This window comes from Pterocles gutturalis, unplaced genomic scaffold (genome assembly GCF_000699245.1).
Source record: "Pterocles gutturalis isolate BGI_N339 unplaced genomic scaffold, ASM69924v1 scaffold2916, whole genome shotgun sequence".
NCBI lineage: Eukaryota > Metazoa > Chordata > Aves > Pterocliformes > Pteroclidae > Pterocles > Pterocles gutturalis.
Genome location: NW_010105168.1, coordinates 1,962 through 24,306, shown reverse-complemented (window position 1 = coordinate 24,306; position 22,345 = coordinate 1,962). Strand labels below are relative to the sequence as shown.

The 22,345-nt window shown below is 49.1% G+C and overlaps 1 protein-coding gene across 1 annotated transcript in view; it reads left to right on the top strand.

Moving 5' to 3' along the window:
- The window catches only part of REXO1 (REX1, RNA exonuclease 1 homolog (S. cerevisiae)), a 33,447-nt gene that overhangs the window by 10,666 nt on the left and 436 nt on the right, over positions 1 to 22,345 (top strand). Inside the window, exons 3-15 of the mRNA XM_010087262.1 lie at positions 2,321 to 2,422; positions 4,776 to 4,977; positions 5,647 to 5,810; positions 7,690 to 7,827; positions 8,808 to 8,931; positions 9,997 to 10,110; positions 11,241 to 11,378; positions 13,459 to 13,572; positions 14,219 to 14,292; positions 17,704 to 17,814; positions 18,189 to 18,304; positions 18,481 to 18,619; positions 21,396 to 21,516. Of these exons, the coding sequence (XP_010085564.1) occupies positions 2,321 to 2,422; positions 4,776 to 4,977; positions 5,647 to 5,810; positions 7,690 to 7,827; positions 8,808 to 8,931; positions 9,997 to 10,110; positions 11,241 to 11,378; positions 13,459 to 13,572; positions 14,219 to 14,292; positions 17,704 to 17,814; positions 18,189 to 18,304; positions 18,481 to 18,619; positions 21,396 to 21,516 (1,657 nt within the window). The remainder of the gene's footprint in view (positions 1 to 2,320; positions 2,423 to 4,775; positions 4,978 to 5,646; positions 5,811 to 7,689; positions 7,828 to 8,807; positions 8,932 to 9,996; positions 10,111 to 11,240; positions 11,379 to 13,458; positions 13,573 to 14,218; positions 14,293 to 17,703; positions 17,815 to 18,188; positions 18,305 to 18,480; positions 18,620 to 21,395; positions 21,517 to 22,345) is intronic.

Here is a 22,345-nt window from a genome sequence, read left to right as displayed (position 1 = left end):
AGTGTGTGATCAGCTTCTCCTCAGCACAGACCCAAACCAGCCTCTCCCAGCTGCTGGGATGACAGTGAACCCTGTCCCAGCCGAACCAGGACACAAGGTGACAACATCAGGTGCCCCCTGTGTGCTGGGGGAGAGGGGGTGCCAGAGGATGGGGGTGTCTCAGGAATTACTGAGTGGCTGCAGCTGTCCTGCATCCAAAGCTCAGGGGGGTACTGGGATGCCACCAGGGCTTCCAGCGTGTTCCAGTTTAGCCCCCTTCAGACACAGCAGGACTCCTTTGGGATTATTGATCTGCAGGAGGGGCAGGGCGAGTGCAGCAGGAGCCACGCGACTGCCTGGCGGAAAGGCAATTCTCCTGCTATGATTGATTGTTGACTTTTATTCTAAAAACAGCATCAGAGACCGGTGCTGGTTTTCAGGCTTTTGTTAGCGAGGTGGGTGAAGTGACCACAAACAACATTCATCCATTCATGGCCATCTGTATGGGGAGGACAAAGTGAGCGGGGATCTGCGGCGTGGGGAGGAGAGCTCCTCTTTTGAAAAGGAAAGCTGGACTATTAAAGCTTTTTGCTGAACTCTTTGTTGCAATGATGTCCCCGATCTGTTCGGAGAGAAGTCTGTGTTGCTGATGAGTAAAGACCTTTTTTTACACTCGGATGAAATGCCTTGGTAGAAGGAACTCTATAAAGCAGTTCAGCGTAATGATTTTCTTCTGAACTATTAAGCTTTACTTGATTTTCCTTGTTTAAAATTCAGCTGTTCTTTCTTCAGCATTTAGTAGAATTCCCGGCTAGGAAAGAGCACCTTTTTTTTTTTAGCTTTGTTTCTCCAAATTGCCTAGTTGAAGTGAAAATAGTATAAGGACACACAATCTATAATGGGAAACACTAATCCATTCCGAGCTTTCCAAATAGGGGGTGATTCAAAACGGGCTGAATTCACAAAGTGCTGAACCAGGGGCTGCCGCTCGCTGCAAACAGTTAATTCTGGCATGGAGCGGCAGTGTCCAGCGCTCAGCAGCCGCGGGTGCTTTACCTTTACCTTCTATCCCTGCACAGAAATTGAATTGCTCCCTGTTTAGGAAAGCGAGGACGGAGCGGAGGGGTCCTGCTTGGAGAGATGGGTGTTTGTAAGTAGGTACCCGCTTCCCCGCTGCGTTTCTGGCAGGTGGGATTGCTCACGGGGATTTTTTGTTGTGGTTGTTGTTTATGGAATAATTTTGTAGGTGGAACCTGTGTCGTTTCGTCTCAGCAATGTGCTGGTCCAGAGGGAAGGTGCGTGTGGGCAGTCTGGAGGCTTTTCAGCGGGAAGGATGGCTTTGCGAGTTTATTAGGGATGTAACTGAATTGGCAGCCTTGCCGAGTTCCTAGAGAGTGAAGTGATTCAGGGTGAAGCGCTCATCCCGAATGTCCTCGTGGTGATGAACCACCTCCCTAAGTGGAGGCTGAGCTCATCCCAAACCCAGCCTTCAGCTCCGTCCCTGGATTTCTGGGAGATCGTCCGGCTCGGCTCTGCTCAGAGCTTTGCTGGGGGTTGTGTTGGAAAACTGAAAGCAAGATGGACTGGAGAGCAGCTGGAGTTTTGAAAAATAAACTTGTGAAGTGTGTTTTCTGTAAATGAACAGCTGAGTCCAATTCAAAGAGATTTTAAAGTGGTTTCCCCACCTCCGCCCCCAGCAGCGAGTCTGGGACGTTAGCTCAGAAGTGGCTTCAGCCGGAGGGGTGAAGTTACTTCATCCTGGGCTTCTGGCCGTACAAATGTGTCACCTGGGGATTTGTCACCGCAGTCTTTCTGCAGATCAGGCTGTGGATAAAACTGCAGAGAAATGTTTCGTTAAATGTGGAGCGGGGGCACCGTGGTTTGGCATCGAGCAGGTTTTCAGGACCTGCTCTGGCAGCACGTTCTGCAGGGGCAGAGATGAGTCAGCTCCCACGTTCGTACCAAAAAAAACCAACCCCAAAACCCCTGGATTTTAAGAATACAGTGAAAGGCGAGATGTGTCGGCGGCTGGCAGGAGAAGGGTGTTCGAGTCTCTCATGGCAGGTAGGGACTGTCCTCAGTCGTGCCAACGCTGCCTCGTGCAGAGCTCGTGGAGCGGCTGCTTGGGTGGGAACTCTGATGCTGCTGTTCATCGCTTCGGTGGTGGCTCTCGGGGTTAAAACAAGGTTTGTTTCAGTAGTTCGGCAGCTGCCCGCATGTTGTTCTCGCCTGACACCTCCAAAGACTTTCTGTTAACCCAAAAGGAGACTTTTCAGATCACGTCGGTGAGAGGGATCGTGAAGTCTGTTCCATTTTGGAAGCTTGTTCTTTTGTTTTCCAGACATCCAAAGAGGAAGGACATGAAGAAAAGACAGAAGAGAACTTAACTACCTTGTTTCCTGGCCAAAAAAGAAGGATCTCTCATCTTGTCAAACAAGGAAATGTAAGTGCAGCTTTTAGGAGCAAAAGGTTAGATTCTCTAAAATGAGGATTTTCTGTCCTGTTACGACACTGGAAAGTGATGCGGTCCCAGGTTCAGGCAGCAGTGTGTGAGTTGTTTGCGCTGCAATCCGTCTCTGACAGATTTCTTTCTGATTTCTGAAGGTTAGGTATCTGTTACAAGTGGCAGCAAAACTCTAATAAACTTTCCGAAAATCAAGGGTAAGCTGTGGGAAGAGTAGATGGATTCTGCACCTTATAACTCCTTGAGACAGAAGGAGATGTTCATTTTTCTACCACAGAGCTTCAGTCAATCGCTTTGATAAAAATTATCTGGGCAGGAGGTCAGTCTGTATCTGATGGTACTTTTCTTTGTCTTGATAGCTGAAGGGATTTTGTCAGATGTTTAAAACCATTATATCTGTTCTGGATCAGCCAAGATATCACCAGTATCTTGTTCAATACTCTTCTTTCACAATTCTGAAAGTAATTCAAACAGAGGGGAGAAGAATTAAAAAAAAAAAAAAGTCAGGGAAGACATTCTGATTTTTGTATTTCTTTCTCACTGGGATTTTAATTCATGTTTTCTCTGAGGGTTTAATGTGTTTCCCTCCAGGTGCTGAGCACAGATTAGTCAGTTTTATGTTCCAGCAGGATAAGAGTGGAGACTTACACACTGATATGAGCTGGGCAGTCCAAATTAATTGTTCTGCCTTTCCTGTCTGCCTAGAAAAGGTTTCTTTGCTTTTAATAATTTCAAGCCCTGAGGTCAATACAATGTGTTTTATTTAACTACATATCTTCAGCCAGTTCGTGTGTTGTGATAAGAGCCTTTTCTTCCAAAGTGAAGAGATAAGGCTGAAGCAAATGGGTTGGAAATTCATTAACTCAAATATTTATTGTAAATAGGTGCCTTTTAGACATGTACAAATCTTTAAATATATTTTCTTAATGTGACAGCTGATCTCAAAACGCTTTCCAAAGATGTGAGCTCCAGCGGAGCCATTGCCTGGGCAAACAGAGCCGATCTGGTGTGCTGGGCAGCAGCTGCCGCCAGCACGCACCGCGACCTGCCTTCCCGGGAGCCTCTCGGCTTGGCAGAGGTGCCGTAAGACCTGAATTGCTGCTTTTACCTGCAGAGTTGAGGCTTGTGCTTTGCCGTGGCCCTCCGAGTCGAATATTTGTTCAGTCTTGCTTGTGACTGATAGCTCAAGGACTGAGCGAGCAGCAGGGGAGGGAGCTGAGTTCTAGTTGAGTTGTCGGGGGAAATGGTGGCCCAGAGGATTGAAGGTGAGGCAGAAAATGAGTGTCCCGTCCTGCTCGGATGTCTGTAATTATCGGTTAATGGCTGATGGCACTCAGTTTGGTATCCAGAAGCTGGTGTCAGCATCAGAGCTCAGGAATGCAGGAGGTGCCAGCCTGGCCCCAGTTTGCGGTTACGCACGGGCTGTGCGAGCGCACCGCGCTCTGGAGAGGTTCCCGGAGGGAAGGCTCGTATCTCAGACTTCAGAAGTTAAGTAGTGGGCAGAAGTTTGTACTACTGCTGCTTCTCTTGTACTCCTGCTGCTAGAAAACTTCTCTCTTTGCTGACGTAATTCTTGGCACCTTTCCTGTAACCTAAATGTGGACATCAAAGGAAAGGCGTGTGGAACGTGTTTGTGCCGGTAACGGCTGGAGCGGTGAAATGCCTCCAGCGGTGGGCAGGGGCAGAGCCTGCTGAAAATGGAGAGCTCTAATCCCATAAATACATGTATGGGAGACTTGTAAGCAGTTACAGCAACTAGAAACCCAAAACAAGGCTGCTGAAAGGTGGGGGGAGCTGCTGGAATCCAGAGTAGGTGGCACTGGTTCTTCAGCACGGGAAGGACAGGGAGGGAGAGAGCTGGAAAACTCAGCAAAGGGCAGTGGAGAATGGTTGGTCGCTTTTTCATCGCAATAGAAACTAAAGCAGCATGCTCTCAGTCCATTCTCCTCCCAGCAGCACAGGGCTAGATTCATCTTCTGGTGCGAGACTGTAGAGCTGAGAGTATTGGCAAGTCCAGGAGTGAGTTAGCTGCAGTGATGGGGAGCATGACACCACTAAACGAGCACCTCAAATACCACCTACCAAATAATTTAGGAACATGCCAGAGCCCTGGGAGGCTGTGCCTGAGGGTGAATCATTGCCGTCATGGTTTTTAGTGGGTGACTCTGAATATTTTGTTCTGGAAGGTGGCTGGGATCTTCTCCTCTCAAAAATCTGCGTTTGCTCGCAGAGAAGGGTTGAGGAAAAGAGACCTTGCTTGGGTGAATGGCAGGCCGAGGGTGGGAATGGAGCAGGTGAGCGTGCTGGCTCTTAAAATTTTTTGTCTGTGCAGGCAGAGGTCCCGAGCAAGCCCGTAATCCGGCCGTACCGTCCTCCCACTGCTCAGGAGGTGTGTTACCAGAGGATCCAGCTGGCTCAGCAGCAGGCGGCACAGCTGGCTGTGGCTGTTCAAAAGGCCTCTCTTTCTTTGCCAGGAGAAAAGAGGAGGATTGCTCACGTGCCAAATGTAGCCCTTTCCACAGCAGCTAAACAAAGTAAGCCAGCAGCGTTATTTATGGTCGCTGTCCTGTCCTCCCTCCTGTTAAAAGACTCTGCCTTCTGGGTAAACTTCTTCCGAGCAGATGTGAAACCATCCGGAGATGGGTAGCGTTGGCCATGACTTGAATCTTTGCTGGTAGTGATCAGTGGAAGGTCTTTCCCCTGAGAAATTCCATCCATTCCATTCCGAAAAGCAACAGACTGGACGTCTCACCCTCTTCCCCTGTCTCTCACCCATCCTCCCTCACTTCAGCCTGTCTTTTTTTTTTTTTTTTCCTTGGAGTGTGTTTACTCCACTCTTCCAGCCTTCGGAGGTGGCAGGAACAGGAGGGAAGTACTAATTACTGCTCGTTGGTATCCCTTTGTAGTTGGAAGGACTCGGAGCTGACGCGAGGGCAGTTAGTGCGTTGTAGCTGACGGGGTCACGTCGTTAAACTCTGCTGACTCAGTTACCCCAAAACAAACAGACATGAGGCACGTTTCCCGACAGGAGGTTCCTTCACCCTTGCCTGGAAGGTGATAAAATTACCAAACCATATCCCTTTGGAGGCTTCCATTCGATAAAATCACAGCTTGCAGCGTGGGCCTTTTCTAGTAAGTTCATTCTGGCGACTCGAAGCCCGGTGGCAGGATTTCTACCTAAATACCTTTTCTGTTTCTTGCAGGCCTCATGAGCAGTAAGCCGCCGGTTGCTGGCAGGAGTGTCACACCTTCCGATGACTCCGAAGCACCCACCCTTTCTCTGAAGGCTTGCACCTTGGCTGGGATGGCTTCAAAGACCACCAGCACCGTCGTGCCAAAAAGGATAGCGCATGTTCCCTCCTTACAGGTAAGAGAAATGGGAAATCTTTGTGGTCATTCCCCGTTGCTGGTGGTGTGTTTAACCGTGCTGCTCCAAATATAGCGCTCTCTGAAGAGCAGTGTTTTGATTAGGTTGATTAAATGGGTTTGTTTCTTCCTGTGGTTTTCCTCGATAGCATTGTATAAAAAATTAAACACTTGAGGGGTAGGAGCTTAAAAAGAGAAATACCTAAGTGCTGCTCTGATCTCTTTGGATATTGATCACTCCTCTTCCATTTGAGTCTTCTGTTGTGCCGTCTGCCTCGGTGTTTGTGTCAGGGACGCGGAGCCTCTCGTGTTAAAGGCATGACTGGACTAATGGGCCTCCCAGGCTTCGTGGCCGTCCTGACGAAGGTGGTTATGAATAATGTCCCACAGTGACCTACATGGTCACGACGTGATCATTTAAACCACATTCTGCTGTTAATGTCTGGGTAAAAAAACCAATTTTTTTCTCTTTTTAAAAATTTTTTTTTCCCCCTGGAAAAAAATGCCTGCCCAGCTCTGTGGTACTTTTGCTCTGAGTTCCTCAGCAAAGTCCCTTCTTTCCCCACGAGCGCTGGGGAGTGTGTTCCTCGCTAGAACAATTCAGAACAGAGTTCCTCATGTAGCAGCGTGAGGATGGCATAGGAACCTGTTTGCTGGAGTGGATGGCAAGGAATGTGGTTAATGCCAGGACTTTAGATTAAAGATATCATTATTGGTGATGTCTTGTGTCAAGATATGCCATAACATCCGTACTCTGATTATTTCTGTGGGGCTAAAAAGTCATTTTCTTCCTTCCCCACCCAAAAAGCCGCCATAGTAACCTATAACTTGAAGCTGATTAAAAGTAAAAGAAACAACTGAAAGAATAAAATATTTGCCAGTGTTATGGAGGTGCTTAAGGCTATCAAATAAAGGTTGAGAAAATATATGTATATATAATGAAAAGGACCAAATCCCCTTGAACAGGGCTTCAAAGTGGGAGTCTCATGGGAAAACGAGCGCTCTTCCCATTGAGACAGGACCAGTTGCTCCCCGTGGAACGTGCTCCCATCTTCCGTGAGGGTGTTTTTATGACAGGTTGGCGCAGATGGTTTGGTTTATGGATATCTCTTGGGTGGGAAGGAGAAAGACTGGCAAAACACTTGGGTGCTTTAGAGGAAAATGTACAGTTTCTTTTCCGAAAAAGAGGCCAATTATGTGATTTGGTGGATCAACTGGTGTTAAATGGAAAAGTGCAGTGGTAGGTCATAACTTGGTCCAGCATGCAGTTTTTATGGATGAAGAACGTGTTCAGTTTAAGGGGGAAATCCTTTCAGGAGCATCGTGGTTGGCATTCCAAAAGGAAGAAAAACCCAAAGGAGTGGAGTTACAGGAGTCGCACAGAACGTGTGACGATTTAGCTGGCTGCCAGCCTGGCAGGAGGGGGCCTCCTGTTCTCTCTGCAGAGCTGGAATACGGAAAAGAAAACCCTGTCTGTCATGCACATAACTGGTGTCGTGTGTTCACATCTCCGATTCGAAGCGTGGTGCTTGGTACCATCCTAGTCTTGACTCTCGTGATGTAAACGTCATCATTTTTGTGGTCTGGAATGCTTGGATGTGTAAATGCAGTGTTGTGACAAATGCCACTGGGAGCCCGGAGGAATTGCGTAATGAACCGTGGTTGGTTTGTGAAGTAGTTCAAATACTGAAGGTGGGATAAAAGCTTCCAGTGGTGTTTTTAGTACCAAAAATGCTGCATGTTATGTTTGGCTTTGGGCAGATTTTCAGAAAGGAAGTCATGCCGCTATTAATAATCTAGCAGGAAATGTGCGAGTCTCAAAGCAACGTGCTTCTAAACCCTGAATAGCCTCATTCTGTCTCTCTCTGTCTCGTCTCTAGAGCGCCAGTTTACAGAGGCCTGTTATTCCCACAGAATTTGGTGCTAAAGTCCCAACAAACATTCGTCAAAGATATCTCAATCTCTTCATTGATGAGTGCCTGAAATTCTGCTCCTCCTCCCAGGAAGCGTTTGACAAGGTCTGTACTGGTGCTTGCTTCTTATGAATAAAGCCTGCAGCAGGGAATAACGTGGCCGAGACCTTCTAAAACAGCAGCAAACCCAGAAAACTATCTCCTGCCCACATACAATTCTGTAGAGACGGCCGACATTCAATATTTCCAGCCTGGACAACAGAAAGAGGGATGTCAGTGGGGGGTTTCCGGTAGGAAATTGCTTTTTTTTTTCCCTACATTCGGAAAGCATGAACGATCTTTTTCATAATCCGAGAAGAGGGACTTAGGGGAGTGTGCGTTATGGTGAAGGTGGAGAAAAGGGTGTTTTGCTTTGGTGCAGCAGCAGATACCTTCTGGAATGTAAGTGTTCAGCAGAGGTGAGTGTTTGAGATAGGTACGGTTGGTAAAACTTGCTGCTTACCAAGAGCAAGGCTTGTAAGGAGCCTTCTAGCAGTAGGGAATAGTCCAGGAGGATTTCCAAAAGCCAAGTTGAGAAAGTAATGTGTTTTTCTGGAAATCCTTGGCCATTAATGTTAGTTGGGTAAATACAGGACATGGTGTTGGTCTGTTTTGTAACCAAAACAGATGCCATGAGGATTTCTTTTTGTGGGCAGCTCTGTAAGGGGAATGTTCCTGTTGCATCCAAGGAGTGACCGTTTGCCAGACTTCCTTTTCTTACCAGTTAAGATCTTGCACTGCCACCCAAGTGGGGAAAACAGCCTTTCCCAGGCAGTTCCAGCACTGCGTTGGTAATCTGTCAGGGAAGGTTTCACACAAAAATGCTTCTTCCAGCACTTTAAGATACAGTTATTTTTTTTCCTCTTACCTAAGCAGGCACCAGAACCAGTATATGTTTGTGCCATGTTCCGCTTCGTTACTCGATTCCTTGACAGGCAATTTTTTTTACGATCATACTTGGATTCTGTATTTTAAGAGCCAGCCGTTTCTTTTCTCCAAAAGCAGTAAGAAAGAGAGTGTGTGGTAATGAATTGCATTGTTTGCAGGCTCTGGCGGAAGAGAAGGTGGCTTACGAACGTAGCACCAGTCGCAACATCTACCTGAACGTGGCAGTGAACACCTTAAAGAAGCTCCGAAGCCTCGTGCCCAATTCCCCGTCCAGTACGAACAGTACGTACCACTTTTGTGGTTTAATAATTGGAGCCCTGCTTGGATTAGAAGCCATGGAGAGGAACTTGTTGAAAAGACAGATCCATTTCTCCGAAGCATTATGCTGAAAGGCAAACAACTCCAGTTAGCTTTTTATAGCCTGGCAAGCTTTAATGGGCCTTCAAGAGGCAAGTCCTGCAATGCTTTGTTGGCTGTCTGAACCTAAATGGAGATAATGCCCCATGGATTTATTTTTTTTTTAGCACAAGTTCTTTAAAATGAAAAGCCCCGCTAATGGAGTAACTTTCACATGATGCCTTCAAAGTGATAGACTCGTCCATCACCACAGAAATCTGTTACACACATTAAGCTTCAAGAGAGAAACGAAGAGGGTTAAGACATTTCATTATTGGCTCTCGAGAGGGTACATTAAACAATCAATTTGTGCTGTTCTTGTGAATTTTTTTTTTTTTCCTGGTCTCTTCCCTTTTCTCCCCTCTGTCTTCGTTACCTTCACGGCCATTAGTCAGAACAGCTGAACTGGGGAGGCTGGCCTTTAGGAGAGGGCTGCCGGTTAATGATCAGTAAAAAGCACCCGTCTGCCATTATCTTACGTGCTGAGCGTATTCTAGAGCTCTGAACTCCTTTCTAAAGGAAGTTGAAAGACTCCGTGTGGGAGTCCGGTCTGCGGGGACCGAACAACAAAGCTGCTGGCCGCGGGTGGGTGATCCCACCAGCCGGCACGTGCAGCTGGGTCAGGGTGCTCCTGCGCTGAGTCCTCTCTTGCTGTGGGTCAGGAGGAGGGCTCGCTGTGCAGCGTGAGCAGGTAGAGCTGCCAGAGTTTCCAGGGGATCTGTAAAAATGGCCTTGCTGCCCTTAAAGAAAAAATTTGCTGTGGGCTGACAGTGCAAAGAGACAGCCCTTAGTGCCAGAATGAAAATGGTGGGTCACCACCTTACACGAGCCAATTTCTGGAGCAGAGCAAGAACGGCCAACGGCCCAAACTCTAGGACTGAAGTCGCTCACTCTTACCCGATGGGTACCTGATGTCTGTCCTGTTTTGCTTCTTCCCTCTTGTCGCTGCAGAGACAAGTAACAGGAAGGTGGTGTCCCACGAAGCTGTGCTGGGAGGGAAGCTGGCTGCTAAGACAAGCTTTACTCTAAACCGGTCAGGGAGCTTGAGAGCAGAGGATTTAACAGGTAAGACCCTGCTCCCGCAGGGCTGTAACCTCTCAATTATAGCTGGAGGTGTAACGCTGGGACCGGGGAGGATCTCGCTGATGCTGTGATTTATCCGTGGGCCAGCGTTAGGAGTTATTCCCGATGTGCAGCACGGTGCTGGGTGCACCGATCAGCGCCTGCCTCACTTCCCCGCTCTGAGCTGCGAGTTCCCTGCTGTAGTCTGCGCGGCTTTGATGTAGCATCGGTAACCGTTGGGAGCTGCCTTGTGTGGTTTGGATATTACTGACTTTGGGGCTTTTATTTCTGTCTGGATTTTACTCTACTGTTCTTGCCCTGAAGCAGTACTTTACAGTGCGTCTGTCAGATGAAAAGGCAAACTTACAAATATCTCCATCTGCTCTGCAGGGCTCATTTTCATGTGTACGAATGTCACAGTAAGGTCATATCGTAGCCAAAGGATTGTGCCACAAGCATTATTCACGTTGGCTCAAATCGGTTATGGGTATTCTGGTTGCCAAGAGATGTAGGCAAATTGTTGAGGAGATCAGAGAAGAACCGGGGAGGCCACAGAGCAGAAGGGATCGACATGGAGAAAGCTTAAAAGGGCCCGTAGAGCTCAGCTGAGCAACATCAAAGGGGAGACGGCAATATCGGAGGGGTTTAACGTAGCAGCGAAAGAGGAGGTACTGAGCAGAACGCAAGAAGTTGTAATTATTTGAAACGAAACGAGCAGCCTAGAATCAACAGCAGGAGGAAAGCTTCTGATAAGGAATTTTTCAGTGAGCTGTGGGTGGCCTTTGAGGGCTGTGTTACAAATGATGAGTTAAAGTGTTTAAAACATTAGAATGGGAGAAGTCTCACATTAGGACAGAAGGGCCTGAAGATGGGCCCTTGGGAGGAGTTGCAGCTGGATTTTCCAGACCTAGTGCTGGTTTGTTGAAGAAGTCAAAAATCAGCTGGTGCACCCATGAGCAGATTTTTAAAAAATACTGCCTGGGCACCTATTTCCCTCTCAATCTTGAACAAAGGCGGTGAAAGCAAGTTCCAAACAGTGTGAGTCCCTGCTAGGAGGCTTGATAAAGCAAAAACCAGCAAGAGAAACAGCCCCTACTTCAGTGAGCTGGCTTCAGCATTGTCTTTGTGTGCAGGAGCCGCTCTGTACCGGCGACTGAAGGAGTATCTCATGACTGAGGAGCAGCTGAAGGAAAACGGTTACCCAATGCCTCACCCAGAGAAGCCCGGCCGCGCCGTCCTCTTCACTGCAGAGGAGAAGAAAACAACTGACTGTAAGCTCTGCCGGCTCTTTCATTCTGCAAGGTTTGCTAGATGCGTTACAGTTGGAGACGCCTGTCCTGCTTGCAGCTGGTGTTTTTGCATCCAGATGTTCTTGGTCTCATAGAATCATAGAATGGCCTGGGTTGAAAAGGACCTTAAAGATCATCTAGTTTCAACCCCCCTGCTGTGGGCAGGAATAAAAATAATCTACTGAGATATCAGACTCTTCTTCTGCAGCTAGAGCAGCAGTATGAAAATAATATAAAGATCTTTCCGACAATGATAGAATGAGCACATTTTAGAAAGTATCATCATTGCTAGGCTATCATTTGAATTCTCAGTGTCCTTTATTTTCTGAGAGTCATGACCTGGCACTGTTGGTGAGTAAATCTCAGTGTGGAGCCATTTGCTCCTGTCGTGATGGGTCCCCTTGGCTGTCACCTCTGTCTCTGCCGGCCAGCTGGTCGCAGCTGCAGGTGGCTGCAGAAGCCTCCTGCCTTTCTAGAGGATGAGCTTTTGCAGCCTGCATGTTATTTTTGACCCAAGGTTTATAGTTTGTGGGGCTGTGCGGCTGAGTCAGGTTTCGAATTGGTCAGGGTGCCTCCCCGGATGAGCTGCCCCCTTGAAGAACGCGTTTTGCTCTTGCTCACCCAGCGCAGGGTTTGGCTGGGAGCCCGTTGCACTAACCTGGGGGCTGCCTGCTGCTGTTGCAAGGGAAACGGTTGGAGAGAGGCTTCTCTTCAGCATCTGATGATGCTCCCCTCTTCCAGGAGAAGGATTTTTTTGTCTTTCTGGATATGAACTGCTGTTACGGTGTGATATGGACCGACACTGGGCCAGGCTGGTTTGGATTGCACAATATTCTGCTTGATCTCTTGGCGGTGCTGGGGCAGTTAGTTCCCAAAAGCCCTTTTTTTGCAGCTGGACAAAGTGATCTCTCGGGTTTCCTCAGTTCAGGGTGGTGTCCTCTGAATTTTCTGAACTCCTGTACCAGGATTTGTGCTTCTCCAGCGCTGATTAGAGCAGGCTGTGGTGCAGCAGGGATGAAACATACTCGGGATATATTTTGAGGTGCCTTGCCACACTTCTCTGAGCATCTCTTTGGAGAGACCTTGCTGAAGTGTGCTAAGTGCTCATCCGTGTTAACACCTTGTGTCTACATTTGTCCTGTGGTTACTGAAGCAACCTGTGCGAAAGCTCGCTTGCATTAACGCTGTCAAGCGCTGTGCTTGTCAGAGCACCGCTCCTTCATACGATTCTGAGATCATGTTCCTGGTTCTGTAGCTTCCTGCAGATGTTGGAGGATCTTTGTTTAACTAAAGCTATTGCTTGTCCATTAATGCTGTGACCGTGGTCAGAGGACAAAAATGGTCTAGACTGGTGTTTGCAGAGCTGGGGAGGTGCTAGCGGTGTAAATGCTCACACTAGAACTCGGGGAATTGCACGGAGAGCAGAAGCATCACAGCCAGCTCCTTTCCTGTGGCTTTGTGCACCTCCTTTCTCTGCGCTGTGGGCAGTACAAGCAGAGCTGACATGACAGGAGGGAGCAGTCCGGAACTGCCCCCGCGGCGGCCAGGCTGTGCTGTCAGTGTGCCCGTGTTTAGATGCTGGAGAATCCTTACGGAAAAGCTGTGCCCAAGGAGAAGAACTCAATGTCATTTGGAAGTGACAAGGCACAGATCCCCTGGAAACCAGGCTTCATTAGCTCTGCTGTCCAAAGAATGACTTATTTATCCTGTTTCTTACAATAACTGTAGTAGAGTACAACGCAGTTCGCTGTGGATGGAGAAAGGATGCAGCAGATGTTGGTGGGAACTGTGCTGGAGCTGATGTTGCACACCAAAAACACTGGGGAGTCTTCTGTTTGCCTCCAAGAAGCATTTGGAGGACAAATGCCTCAGGAGTGCATTTCCAGAGGGGTTGCTGTGTCTTTATGGGAGTTTGAAACAACATTTGGAATCCTTTTTAACAGGAAAAGTTGTTTCACTGGTGTTTGGGGCTTGAGTGATTCTGCTTTACGGGCGCTTTGGCCAGGTTTAACGGGTAAAGGATTTCTAGCGACCTGACTCTTGCTTTTCTCTTCTCTTCAAGCTTCCTGCAGGATTTGTTGTCGCTGCGGCACCGAGTACATGGTCTCAGCCTCTGGCACCTGCATTCGCAAAGAGGAGTGCGTCCATCACTGGGGAAGGCTGCGCAAGCAGAGAGGTACAGCTCTTCGGATGGGGCTTAGTCCCGTGCTAGCTGTGGTCCAGCTCTGAACAGAGTCTGCCTCGGGTTTGAGTTGCTGTGGAACATTTTGTGACTTTTGAGGGCTGGGTATGGTCACTGGTTGTGACAGTTCCCAGTTTTGTCACTGGGTGGCCCTGCTGCTGCTGAAATAGTCCTGCAAATCGCTGCTCGTTTTTTTTCAGTCCCAAAAATATGACACTGGGGCTGGGGCAGAGGTTGTTCACCTTTCAATTTAGAAAAAGTAGAAGAAAACCCAAACCTTCCTGTGCCTTTTGAAAAAATCAGTCTTTTTAGGAGGCTGACTTGGGAACACTAGACATCTGTCACTGCCCAGGAGAGTTTACTGGTCTTGGCTGAATTTATTTGCAGCGAGACGCTAACCTAGTTTGAGCTCTGCTGTGGTTTTCCATCAAAGCATTCAGGTGGCTTCTGGAGTTTGTCTGGCTGAATAGAAGAGACTTAAACTCTTTAGACTGCTGCGTGCGAATCCATACTTATTTTTCCCTTTGTTTGACACATTATTGTTGCTGTGCTCATTCAGGCTATCTCTGCACGTGAGAGCTAAAGTTTAGGTCTCTCGTTAACAGGACTCTTCTCTGACTCTCATCTCTTGCTCTTTCAGTGCCGGGTGGATGGGAAACGCATTACAGCTGCTGCTCAGGAGCTGTGGGTTCACCAGGCTGCCAGGTTGCTAAAGTAAGTTCTTGAGCAACACCTTTTTATTCTCAGTGACATTTGTCCTCTGCTGACGGTGGCGATGACTGTGTAATCATTGCTTGAGCCTTTAGAAGAATGGTGGCTTCCCTTAAGGGGAGAAAACAAGTACTTCTGAAATATCTTCTGCTATGCAAAGGTAGGAAAAATCAATGTTTGGCAGGAAGGAGGAGACTCGGCTGTCTGGAGTGAGGTGGTTTCATTTGTTCTAAGCAAATGCCAGTGGATTAAGCTACCCAGCAAAAGCTCAGGTACAGGCTTCTTCAGGGAAACGTTGAGAAATAAGGAATTTTTTGTTAAGGAACACTCTCAGGGCCTTGACAACAGTGTGCCAGACCTTTTTCCCATTTTTTCCTTTCCCAGATGCCTGCGCTAAGGTAACTTTCTGCTGTAGGTCAAATCTTTCCTTAGTTTTCCGTTTACTGCGTGCCCTTTGTGGTATTAAGGGGAGGAACCTTCATAAATATTACTTCTGTTGCGGAAGGAGGGGAGGAAGGGATCCCCCAGCACTAGAAACCAGAAAGAAAAACATGCTCGGGAGTAGAGTTTTGGCCCTTTGGTAGAGCTGAACACCTTGGGACACTTTTGCACAGGTGCTTTTTTTTTTTTTTTTTATTGGGCAACAGAGAGTTGGCTTCCCAGGCTGGCATCACCAGACCTCTTGAACCATCGACAGAAGGGAGCAATCTGTCTTTTCCCTCTCCCTTAGGTGTCTGAGGATGCTCCTCGACACTTTATTTTTATATTTAGCAGCTGCCACGCAGGTGAGAGGAGCATCGTGCAAAACTGAGGGAGAGAGGATCTAAAAGGGTCACGTCCAGTGGCAGGGGCTCCCATGGCACTCATGTTATAAGGCTGCTTCTTGTCGCGCTGTTTGAAAGATCTCAGGCGATACAGGGCCAGCAGCGCTGGCTGTAGATTCTGGAGAGGTGTGTGCCCTTCTTGTTCTGGCCAAAAGCTAGAGCTAGGAAGGGAATTCTGGAGCAAAATTCAAGGCTTGTCAAAATAGGAAGAATTCTCTCTCTGGGCACCCTGAAAGCCTGCCCTGCACCGTCTGGAGCGTGGATGGGATCAGGCAGGCTGCTATTTCTGGTTTTTTTTCATGTGAACCTAGGATCTCTTTTTAATCAGTTTGCTAAAACACATCCAGCAGGGGAGTCAGAAGGAATTGAGGGGGCTATAAAAACAAGATTTCTCTGCATGTTTTTGCGTGGCTGTTGTAGACCATAAACCCTCATGGCCTTTTAAGAAACAAACAATCTCTCTAATAGCCTCGTACTCAATGGAGCGTGCCACCAGCGCTCTAGGCTCAGGCATTCTTTTGCATCTGCCTCCTCATTGTTGTGCTGCTACAGATCACTATGTTCTGGCTTGCTTGGTTTTCTCATCCCGATGAGCGAGGTTTGCAGCATCTTGTGGTAAATTGAAGGTTTGAGCCCGCAGCCTGCTCAGGATGAGGTGTTGGGATGTTTCGGGATCACTGGCTCTTGAAGGAGGGTGTGGAACACAGAAACTGGTTGCAATCAGAAACTGTTTTAAGCATCCAGATCTGTAGAAGAGCATGTCTGTGTCTTTTCCTTCCAAATCCACCTGAGCTGTGCCTGGCTGGGTGGTGCTGCAGTTGGCCGGTGTGGCAGGAGATGGCAGGATGGAGCTGTGCTCACACCCACCGCTCCCCAGGAGCCAAGGAGCCTGGAGGTGCTGTTCTTTGTGATAACCGAGTCTGCTTCCTTCTCTGGTCTGAAAAATAGAAGCAACTTTTCTGCCCTCCTCTCAGCAAGGAAGAACTGGACGGTCACAGAATGTCAACTAGTGCAGAAAAACACTTAATTATTTTTTTTTTCTTTCTGTCACTGCCCAGTTATATTGTATTACAGAGGGAGGGAAGGGATGAAGCCACAAGGGAGAGAAACGTTTACTATCTGTTGGCTGGTAATCTGCTCTACCCATTTCTTCAGCAAAGCGGTCAAATTCATGGGCATAGATGCAGAATGGAGATTTGTGGCTTCTCCCTCCTGGGAAGCAACGAACCGTGTGGCCTTGGAGCAGTGCTGGCTTTGGATGGAGGGAGCGATTGGACTCAGTGTTGCCTCCTCAACTTCAAATGATTGGATTCTTTTTAGAAAAGATTTACATATTTTCCTGTACAGGTGCAGCCAGAGTAAAATGATTGGATTCTTTTTACTCTGGCTGCACCTGTACAGGAAAATATGTAAATCTTTTGCTTTGATTATCCCTCTGCCTACAGGTTTCAGCTTTCCAAGTGCCTCAGTTCCTCCTCTCTCCATCCTTTCCATCCTGAGTTGAACAAGAACAGTTTGATCCTTTGTAGGGCGAGATCTGCGAGGAGCTGTGGTTGTTCACAGATACCTTGAGATCTAGGGACAGACAAAATTTAAACAAAAACAAAAACCCTCCCTGGGGAATAAAGGGAAGAGAAGTTCACCTCTGGGTGCGGTGCAGCAGTTTCATTGGACCTAAAACCATGTTATTGGGCGAAAGGGCAGCTGCCGCCTCTGCCGTGCCCTGGATGATGTGTTCCCGGCTCCCCACGCGCCGCGGTGAAGGTAACCGGATAAATGCCAGCAGCCAGTTCAAAGCTCCCCCTGTGAAGAAGGTGTTCAGGCTGCCCGGGTAGTACCAGTGCGGGCAGGGTGGGATCCGAGGCTGCGGAGGAGAGGAGAGTGGGAGTGCCTGTTGCAACAGTGGCTTACTCTTGCGTTGGCTTAAGCCACTTGTGAAACTGCTCCCAGAGTTTTCCTGCTAGTTCCTGCTCAGGGAGCTCTTCTGAGCTGAGTCTTGTTGACCCTGGAGCTTTAGCTAGGGATAACGAGGAGGTGTTGGAAATACTCTCTGTTTATTGCCTCCAGTGCTGATAGGCAGTAGGTCCTGTTTGTCTGCAAACCGTATGGTCTTGGAATTCCGTGGCTTTTCCTTGTCTGTACACATTGCCATTTTCTGGTATGTCATTACGCCAGTTTCTCGTGCCGTCTGTGGGCTGCGACACACCTGATGCTATTGCTTGAACAGGGATGTTTGAGGTTAGAATCCTGCATGTGGGCATGTCTCGGCCACAAGCTAAGCCGGGAACCAGCAGCTGGAGTCAGATCACTGTGACCCTTTCTGGGTAATTCTACTCTGAATTGGAAGTTGAAAGGTACTTGTCCCTAGATGTGTGATGTGTTGCTCCCATGTGAGCTGCCAGGGTGATGCCACTAGCCCTTCTCAGACCGACCAGTAGGCAAAACTTATTCCTCATTAACCTTTAGAAATGATTTTTTAAAATTATTTTTGTTTTAAGTGTGGGGTTCTGTTGAAGTGGACTTTTTGGATTCTTGTTCCTACCATCAACATTTGTCCTTTTTTTTTTTTTTTTTTTTTTCTCCTTTTAAGCAACATGTCCACGATGGGCGAAAGGAGAACCTTGATGGCTTTGTGAAGACATTTGAGAAGTTGCCTACGACTGATGGCTACCCTGGAATCTACGCGTTAGACTGTGAAATGGTGGGTCCCTAACAATGGGGGCAGTGCACAAGCTCAATAAAGCTTTTTGGGGAAGGCCAAGGGTGCCATACGAGGGGCTGAAGGAAAGCTCTGTTTCCCTACCTTCTTCTTTCCTTCCTGCTGTGGACTCTTAATCATATTGGTCCTGTAAATTTAAATTAGCTCTTATTAATTAGTGTTAGCAATATATGTTTCATTTGGAGGCTGTGTGCACCCTTGGGAAGCTGTAGCTAGTTGAGCAGCGTTTGCTGGCTGGCCTTGCTACGCTCGATGTGCTGCATTTTGGGGATTTTGGGAGCTGCAGCACTTTGAACAGCTCCGTGAATGCTGTTGTCGGCATGCACGTGTCTTCATATCTGCTCTATTGCTTGCAGTGCTACACTAAGCAAGGACTGGAGCTGACGAGAGTAACTGTGATTAACTCTGACCTGAAAGTGGTATATGACACCTTCGTCAAACCGGACACCAAGGTGGTGGACTACAACACCAGGTAAGGACGGTCTTCCTCGGGTTAGAGCTCTCTGCTCAGGATCAGGAGCTTCAGGGGAATGGCTGGGAGCGCTTGGTGAAACTCCGCTGACTCCCACGTCCTAACGGCTGAGACACTTGGGGTCTTGAGGTGTTCCTGTAGTGAAGGAAGCCCTCCTTTCTGCTTCTGCTCTGCAGGTTCTCAGGTGTGACAGAAGAAGACCTGAAGAACACTAGTATCACCCTGCGGGATGTCCAAGCCGTCCTCCTGAACATGTTCAACGCTGATACCATACTGATAGGGCACAGCCTGGAGAGCGATTTATTTGCACTAAGGGTAACTTGGCGTATCTTGTGTTTACACCTCTCTCCCGTTCTTTTAAGCTGCAAGAGGGGAGATGGAGATGAGATGTGAGGAAGAAATGTTTTCCTGTGCAGGGGGTGAGGCAGTGGCCCAGGGTGCCCAGAGAAGCTGTGGATGCCCCATCCCTGGAGGGGTTCAAGGCCAGGCTGGATGAGGCTTTGGGCAACCTGGGCTAGTGGGAGGTGTCCCTGCCCATGGCAGGGGGTGGCACTGGGTGGGCTTTAAGGTCCTTTCCAACCCAAACCCTTCTGGGATTCTTTCCCACCCTGCTGTGTGTTATATGTCTCCTTTAAATTCAGGAAGTGTTTCTTTCCAAGAGCCAGGAGGACACAGTAGACCTGTGTTGTCTCTGAGGCGGTGGGAAGCTATGGTGGAGGAGCAAGGGAGTGGGTTGTGTGTGCCACTCGTGATGGCACCTCAGCTTTTAGTGACTGGTGCTGCCCAGGGTGACAGACCCCTCTGGAGGTGACTGGGAAGGGGGAACAGAGAAGGGCTGGTTGGAAGGACTGGTCTCAAATCATTTGTCCTTCACCCCGACATATAGTCAGGAATCCTCTGTTGGTGTCAGCATCCTTTGATTGGCTTGAAGATGCTCAGCCAGGGTCAGGGCATGAGCAGCGTGGGCTCTGGAGTTCCTGTGGACATCCAGAGGGCACAGGGGACTAAGTTCCAAACAGGACAAGCCTCTTCGTTGTCTCTGCCGCTGGAGATCATTCTCATGGTTTCTCTTCTAATGCTGAGATGTCTGTTTTCCCTGAGTGAGGTTCTCTGCCTGGTTTGCTGTGATTTGTGGTGTTACTTGGATCAAGCTGTTTTGACCTTTCATGTGTCTTGTTTCCTGCCTGGCCCTCCTCAGCCCAGCCTGCACGTCTCTCTGCCGTCCCTGCTGTCCTGTGAGGGAGGGCTGTCCTCTCCCCGTGCCCCCAGAACGTGGATCCCCAGGGGCTTGGCCAGGGGCACCAAGAAAGCTTGCGGCAGGCAGGAGCTGTGTCTTTAGCCTGTGCTCAGAAGCCAGAACATCCTCCAGCCATTCTTTATCCTGCAGCTTCTCTGATGAAGAAGCTGTGGCTGCCAGCTCCCAGCGGTGGTTTGGAAGTGGGAGGTTTTAATGCCTGCAAAGCGCTTTACCTCTCTGTGGCACCCCTTATCCCAGCCTCTCGGAGAGTTCATCATCATCATTAAAAAATTATTTACAGTTTCATCAGCACGAGATGACTGTGTTGGCCTCTTAGAGGCATGATTTTCTCTTAGCATCGCAGGCGCTGCCAGGAGAACAAACCCGAGAACAATCCAGGAGAGCGTGACAGCGGTGTGTCAGGGTGTAATGGCTGAAGGCTGAGCAGTAAAGTCGACATCTCGCTAATGGCCGTGGCGAGCTCCAAATGGTGATAGCATTTCCATTTTTATTTAAAGCTATATTATCCTGTTTCCTCAGCCTTCCTGATCTACATAAGTAATTATCATTGTGCCTGGGTGGGTGCCAGACTTGACTGCAGTCTAGGGGAGATTATCCATAACGTTGGCAGTTTTATACTCCGAAGAGCGGAGCAGGTTGTTTCTATGAAGCTGCAGATGTTCTCGGGCATTTACGGAGCAGGGCTATGAAACTATTAATGACAAAGTTACAGATTGTCACGCAACATTAGCCGGTGCCTAGGAAGAGCCGAGGCAGCTGAGGAGGCTGGATTAGCAGGATCCTGGGCGAGTCATCCCGTGTCGAGACTTGCAGAGCCGTCTTTTGGTCAGGTCTCAGGGTTATCTCTTCGAACTTGCACTTCACTCCTGTACTTGAGATGTGGGACTGCCTTCGTCCACGTTCCTTTAGCTCTCACTGAGCACATTCTTGCCAACAGAGGATTAATCTTCTTTTAGCCTGAGAGTAAGAAATAGTATTTAACAAAAGCCAGTTTACACTGCATTTATGGACTTTGGTCCTCCCCAGGGCCCCGTGGTGCAGGGTCGGTAGCCCGTCGACCTGTTCAGCATCAGCAGTTCCTCCAGCACGATGACACTTCACACCTAGACAACAGCAAACCTCTTGCCTCTCCTGTGTGCCCAGGCACTTTGGCCTGGACCAGGGCCTCTCTCCCATCCACCGTGTTGTTTCTTACACCCAGAAGTACAAGATCTCCGTGTCCCATTTCATCCTTGCTGAGCCGGTCCTGGTTAAAAACTTCCTGTTGACTCATTGCTGCCAGGCGGGAGGTTTTCGGGTTGGTTTGCCCCTTGGAGGTCAGGCCTTTTCCATGGAAACAGTGTGATGTACAAGGGGTTAGGGACAGTTCTGACTTGCACATCCTTCTGGCTTCTGTCCACATCTTGAGAAGCAGTCAAAAGGCTCTTACAAGATCTGTGGGGTCAACTGGTTCCGTGGTTTAGTTTTTCATTGTGAAAGATGCTCTTGGAGGTATGCCAGCTTCTCCAGGCTGGGATATTAAGGACTGACACGTCCTGGTGTTTGAGTTATATGAACTGCAGCAGCCCTGAATTTCTACTGCTTAGAACGCGCAGAGTGGGCAGGGATTTGAGGGCAGGCATGTTGGCTGGCAGAGCACTGGGAAGCCTTTGAGGGGGAGTCACCTTTGATTCAGCCAGAGCCTCTCGCCAGACTGGTTGGGCTGGAGCTTGGCATTGCGCGGAGCCTGCGAGGCTGACCGGAAGATTGCTCTGGCATGGTTAATCCTAAGGAGTGCCCATCCCTGTGGGAGGGGGAAAATAACCGTGTTTCTTTCTTGCTCCCTCCCTGCAGCTTATCCACGGCACAGTGGTGGATACCGCCATCGTCTTTCCCCACCGCCTGGGTTTGCCTTACAAACGGGCTCTCCGCACGCTGATGGCAGACTACCTCAAGCGCATCATCCAGGACAACGGTGAGACCAAGGAGGAGCTGCGAGCAAGGGACTGGTGTCCTGTCCCACGTGGCCGTGGGCTCCTGGGACCTGCCTTCCTCTGCTCTCCCCAAGCCCTGTCCTCTTGCTCCTGATCGGTTTTTCCTGCGCAGTGTCTGGCCGTACTGGGAGTGGGCCAGCATGTCAAGTCTCTGCACAGACTGTTTGAGTCTGAACCCTGTTCCGAGGGCCAGCAGCACTCGCTGCTGCTCTGCCCTTAGTGGGGAGCAGAGAAGTGTGTGAGAAGGCCGGAGGCAGCTCTGTCAAGGCTGTGCCATACCTTCCCTTCTCTCTCTGGCAGGCTGAGGTTGACCTTTCTGTTTGAAGCACAGCCTGTTCCTTTCCATCTTCCCTAAGCACGTGGTGAACATCCTGCTGGGGACATGGAGGTCTCTCTGACCAGCCCCTCCACAGCCTTAGGACCTGCAGGCCAGCAGGACTCCAGCCCTTAATTTAAACATGGGAACAGCGTCAGGCTGACATCCAGCAAAAAATGTGTTTAGTGGAAATTCTTCTGCTTTAAATCCATCAGTGTGGGTCACGGTGATCACAGATGCACCTGGGGTTGCTGTGGCAGAGGGCAGCGAGCAGCAGGGCTGGTGGTGTCAGGCAGGACATCGGCTTGGGAAGCCTTCTGCTGCGCTCTGTGCTGCGGGGTCCGCTTGGGCCCAGGGGTGATGCCATCCTGGGGGTGTGCAGCCTGGAGAAGAGAAGGCTCCGGGGAGACCTTCCAGCACCTCCCAGTGCTGAAAGGGGGCTCCAGGAGAGCTGGGGGGGCTCTGGATCAGGGGGTGCAGGGACAGGCCGAGGG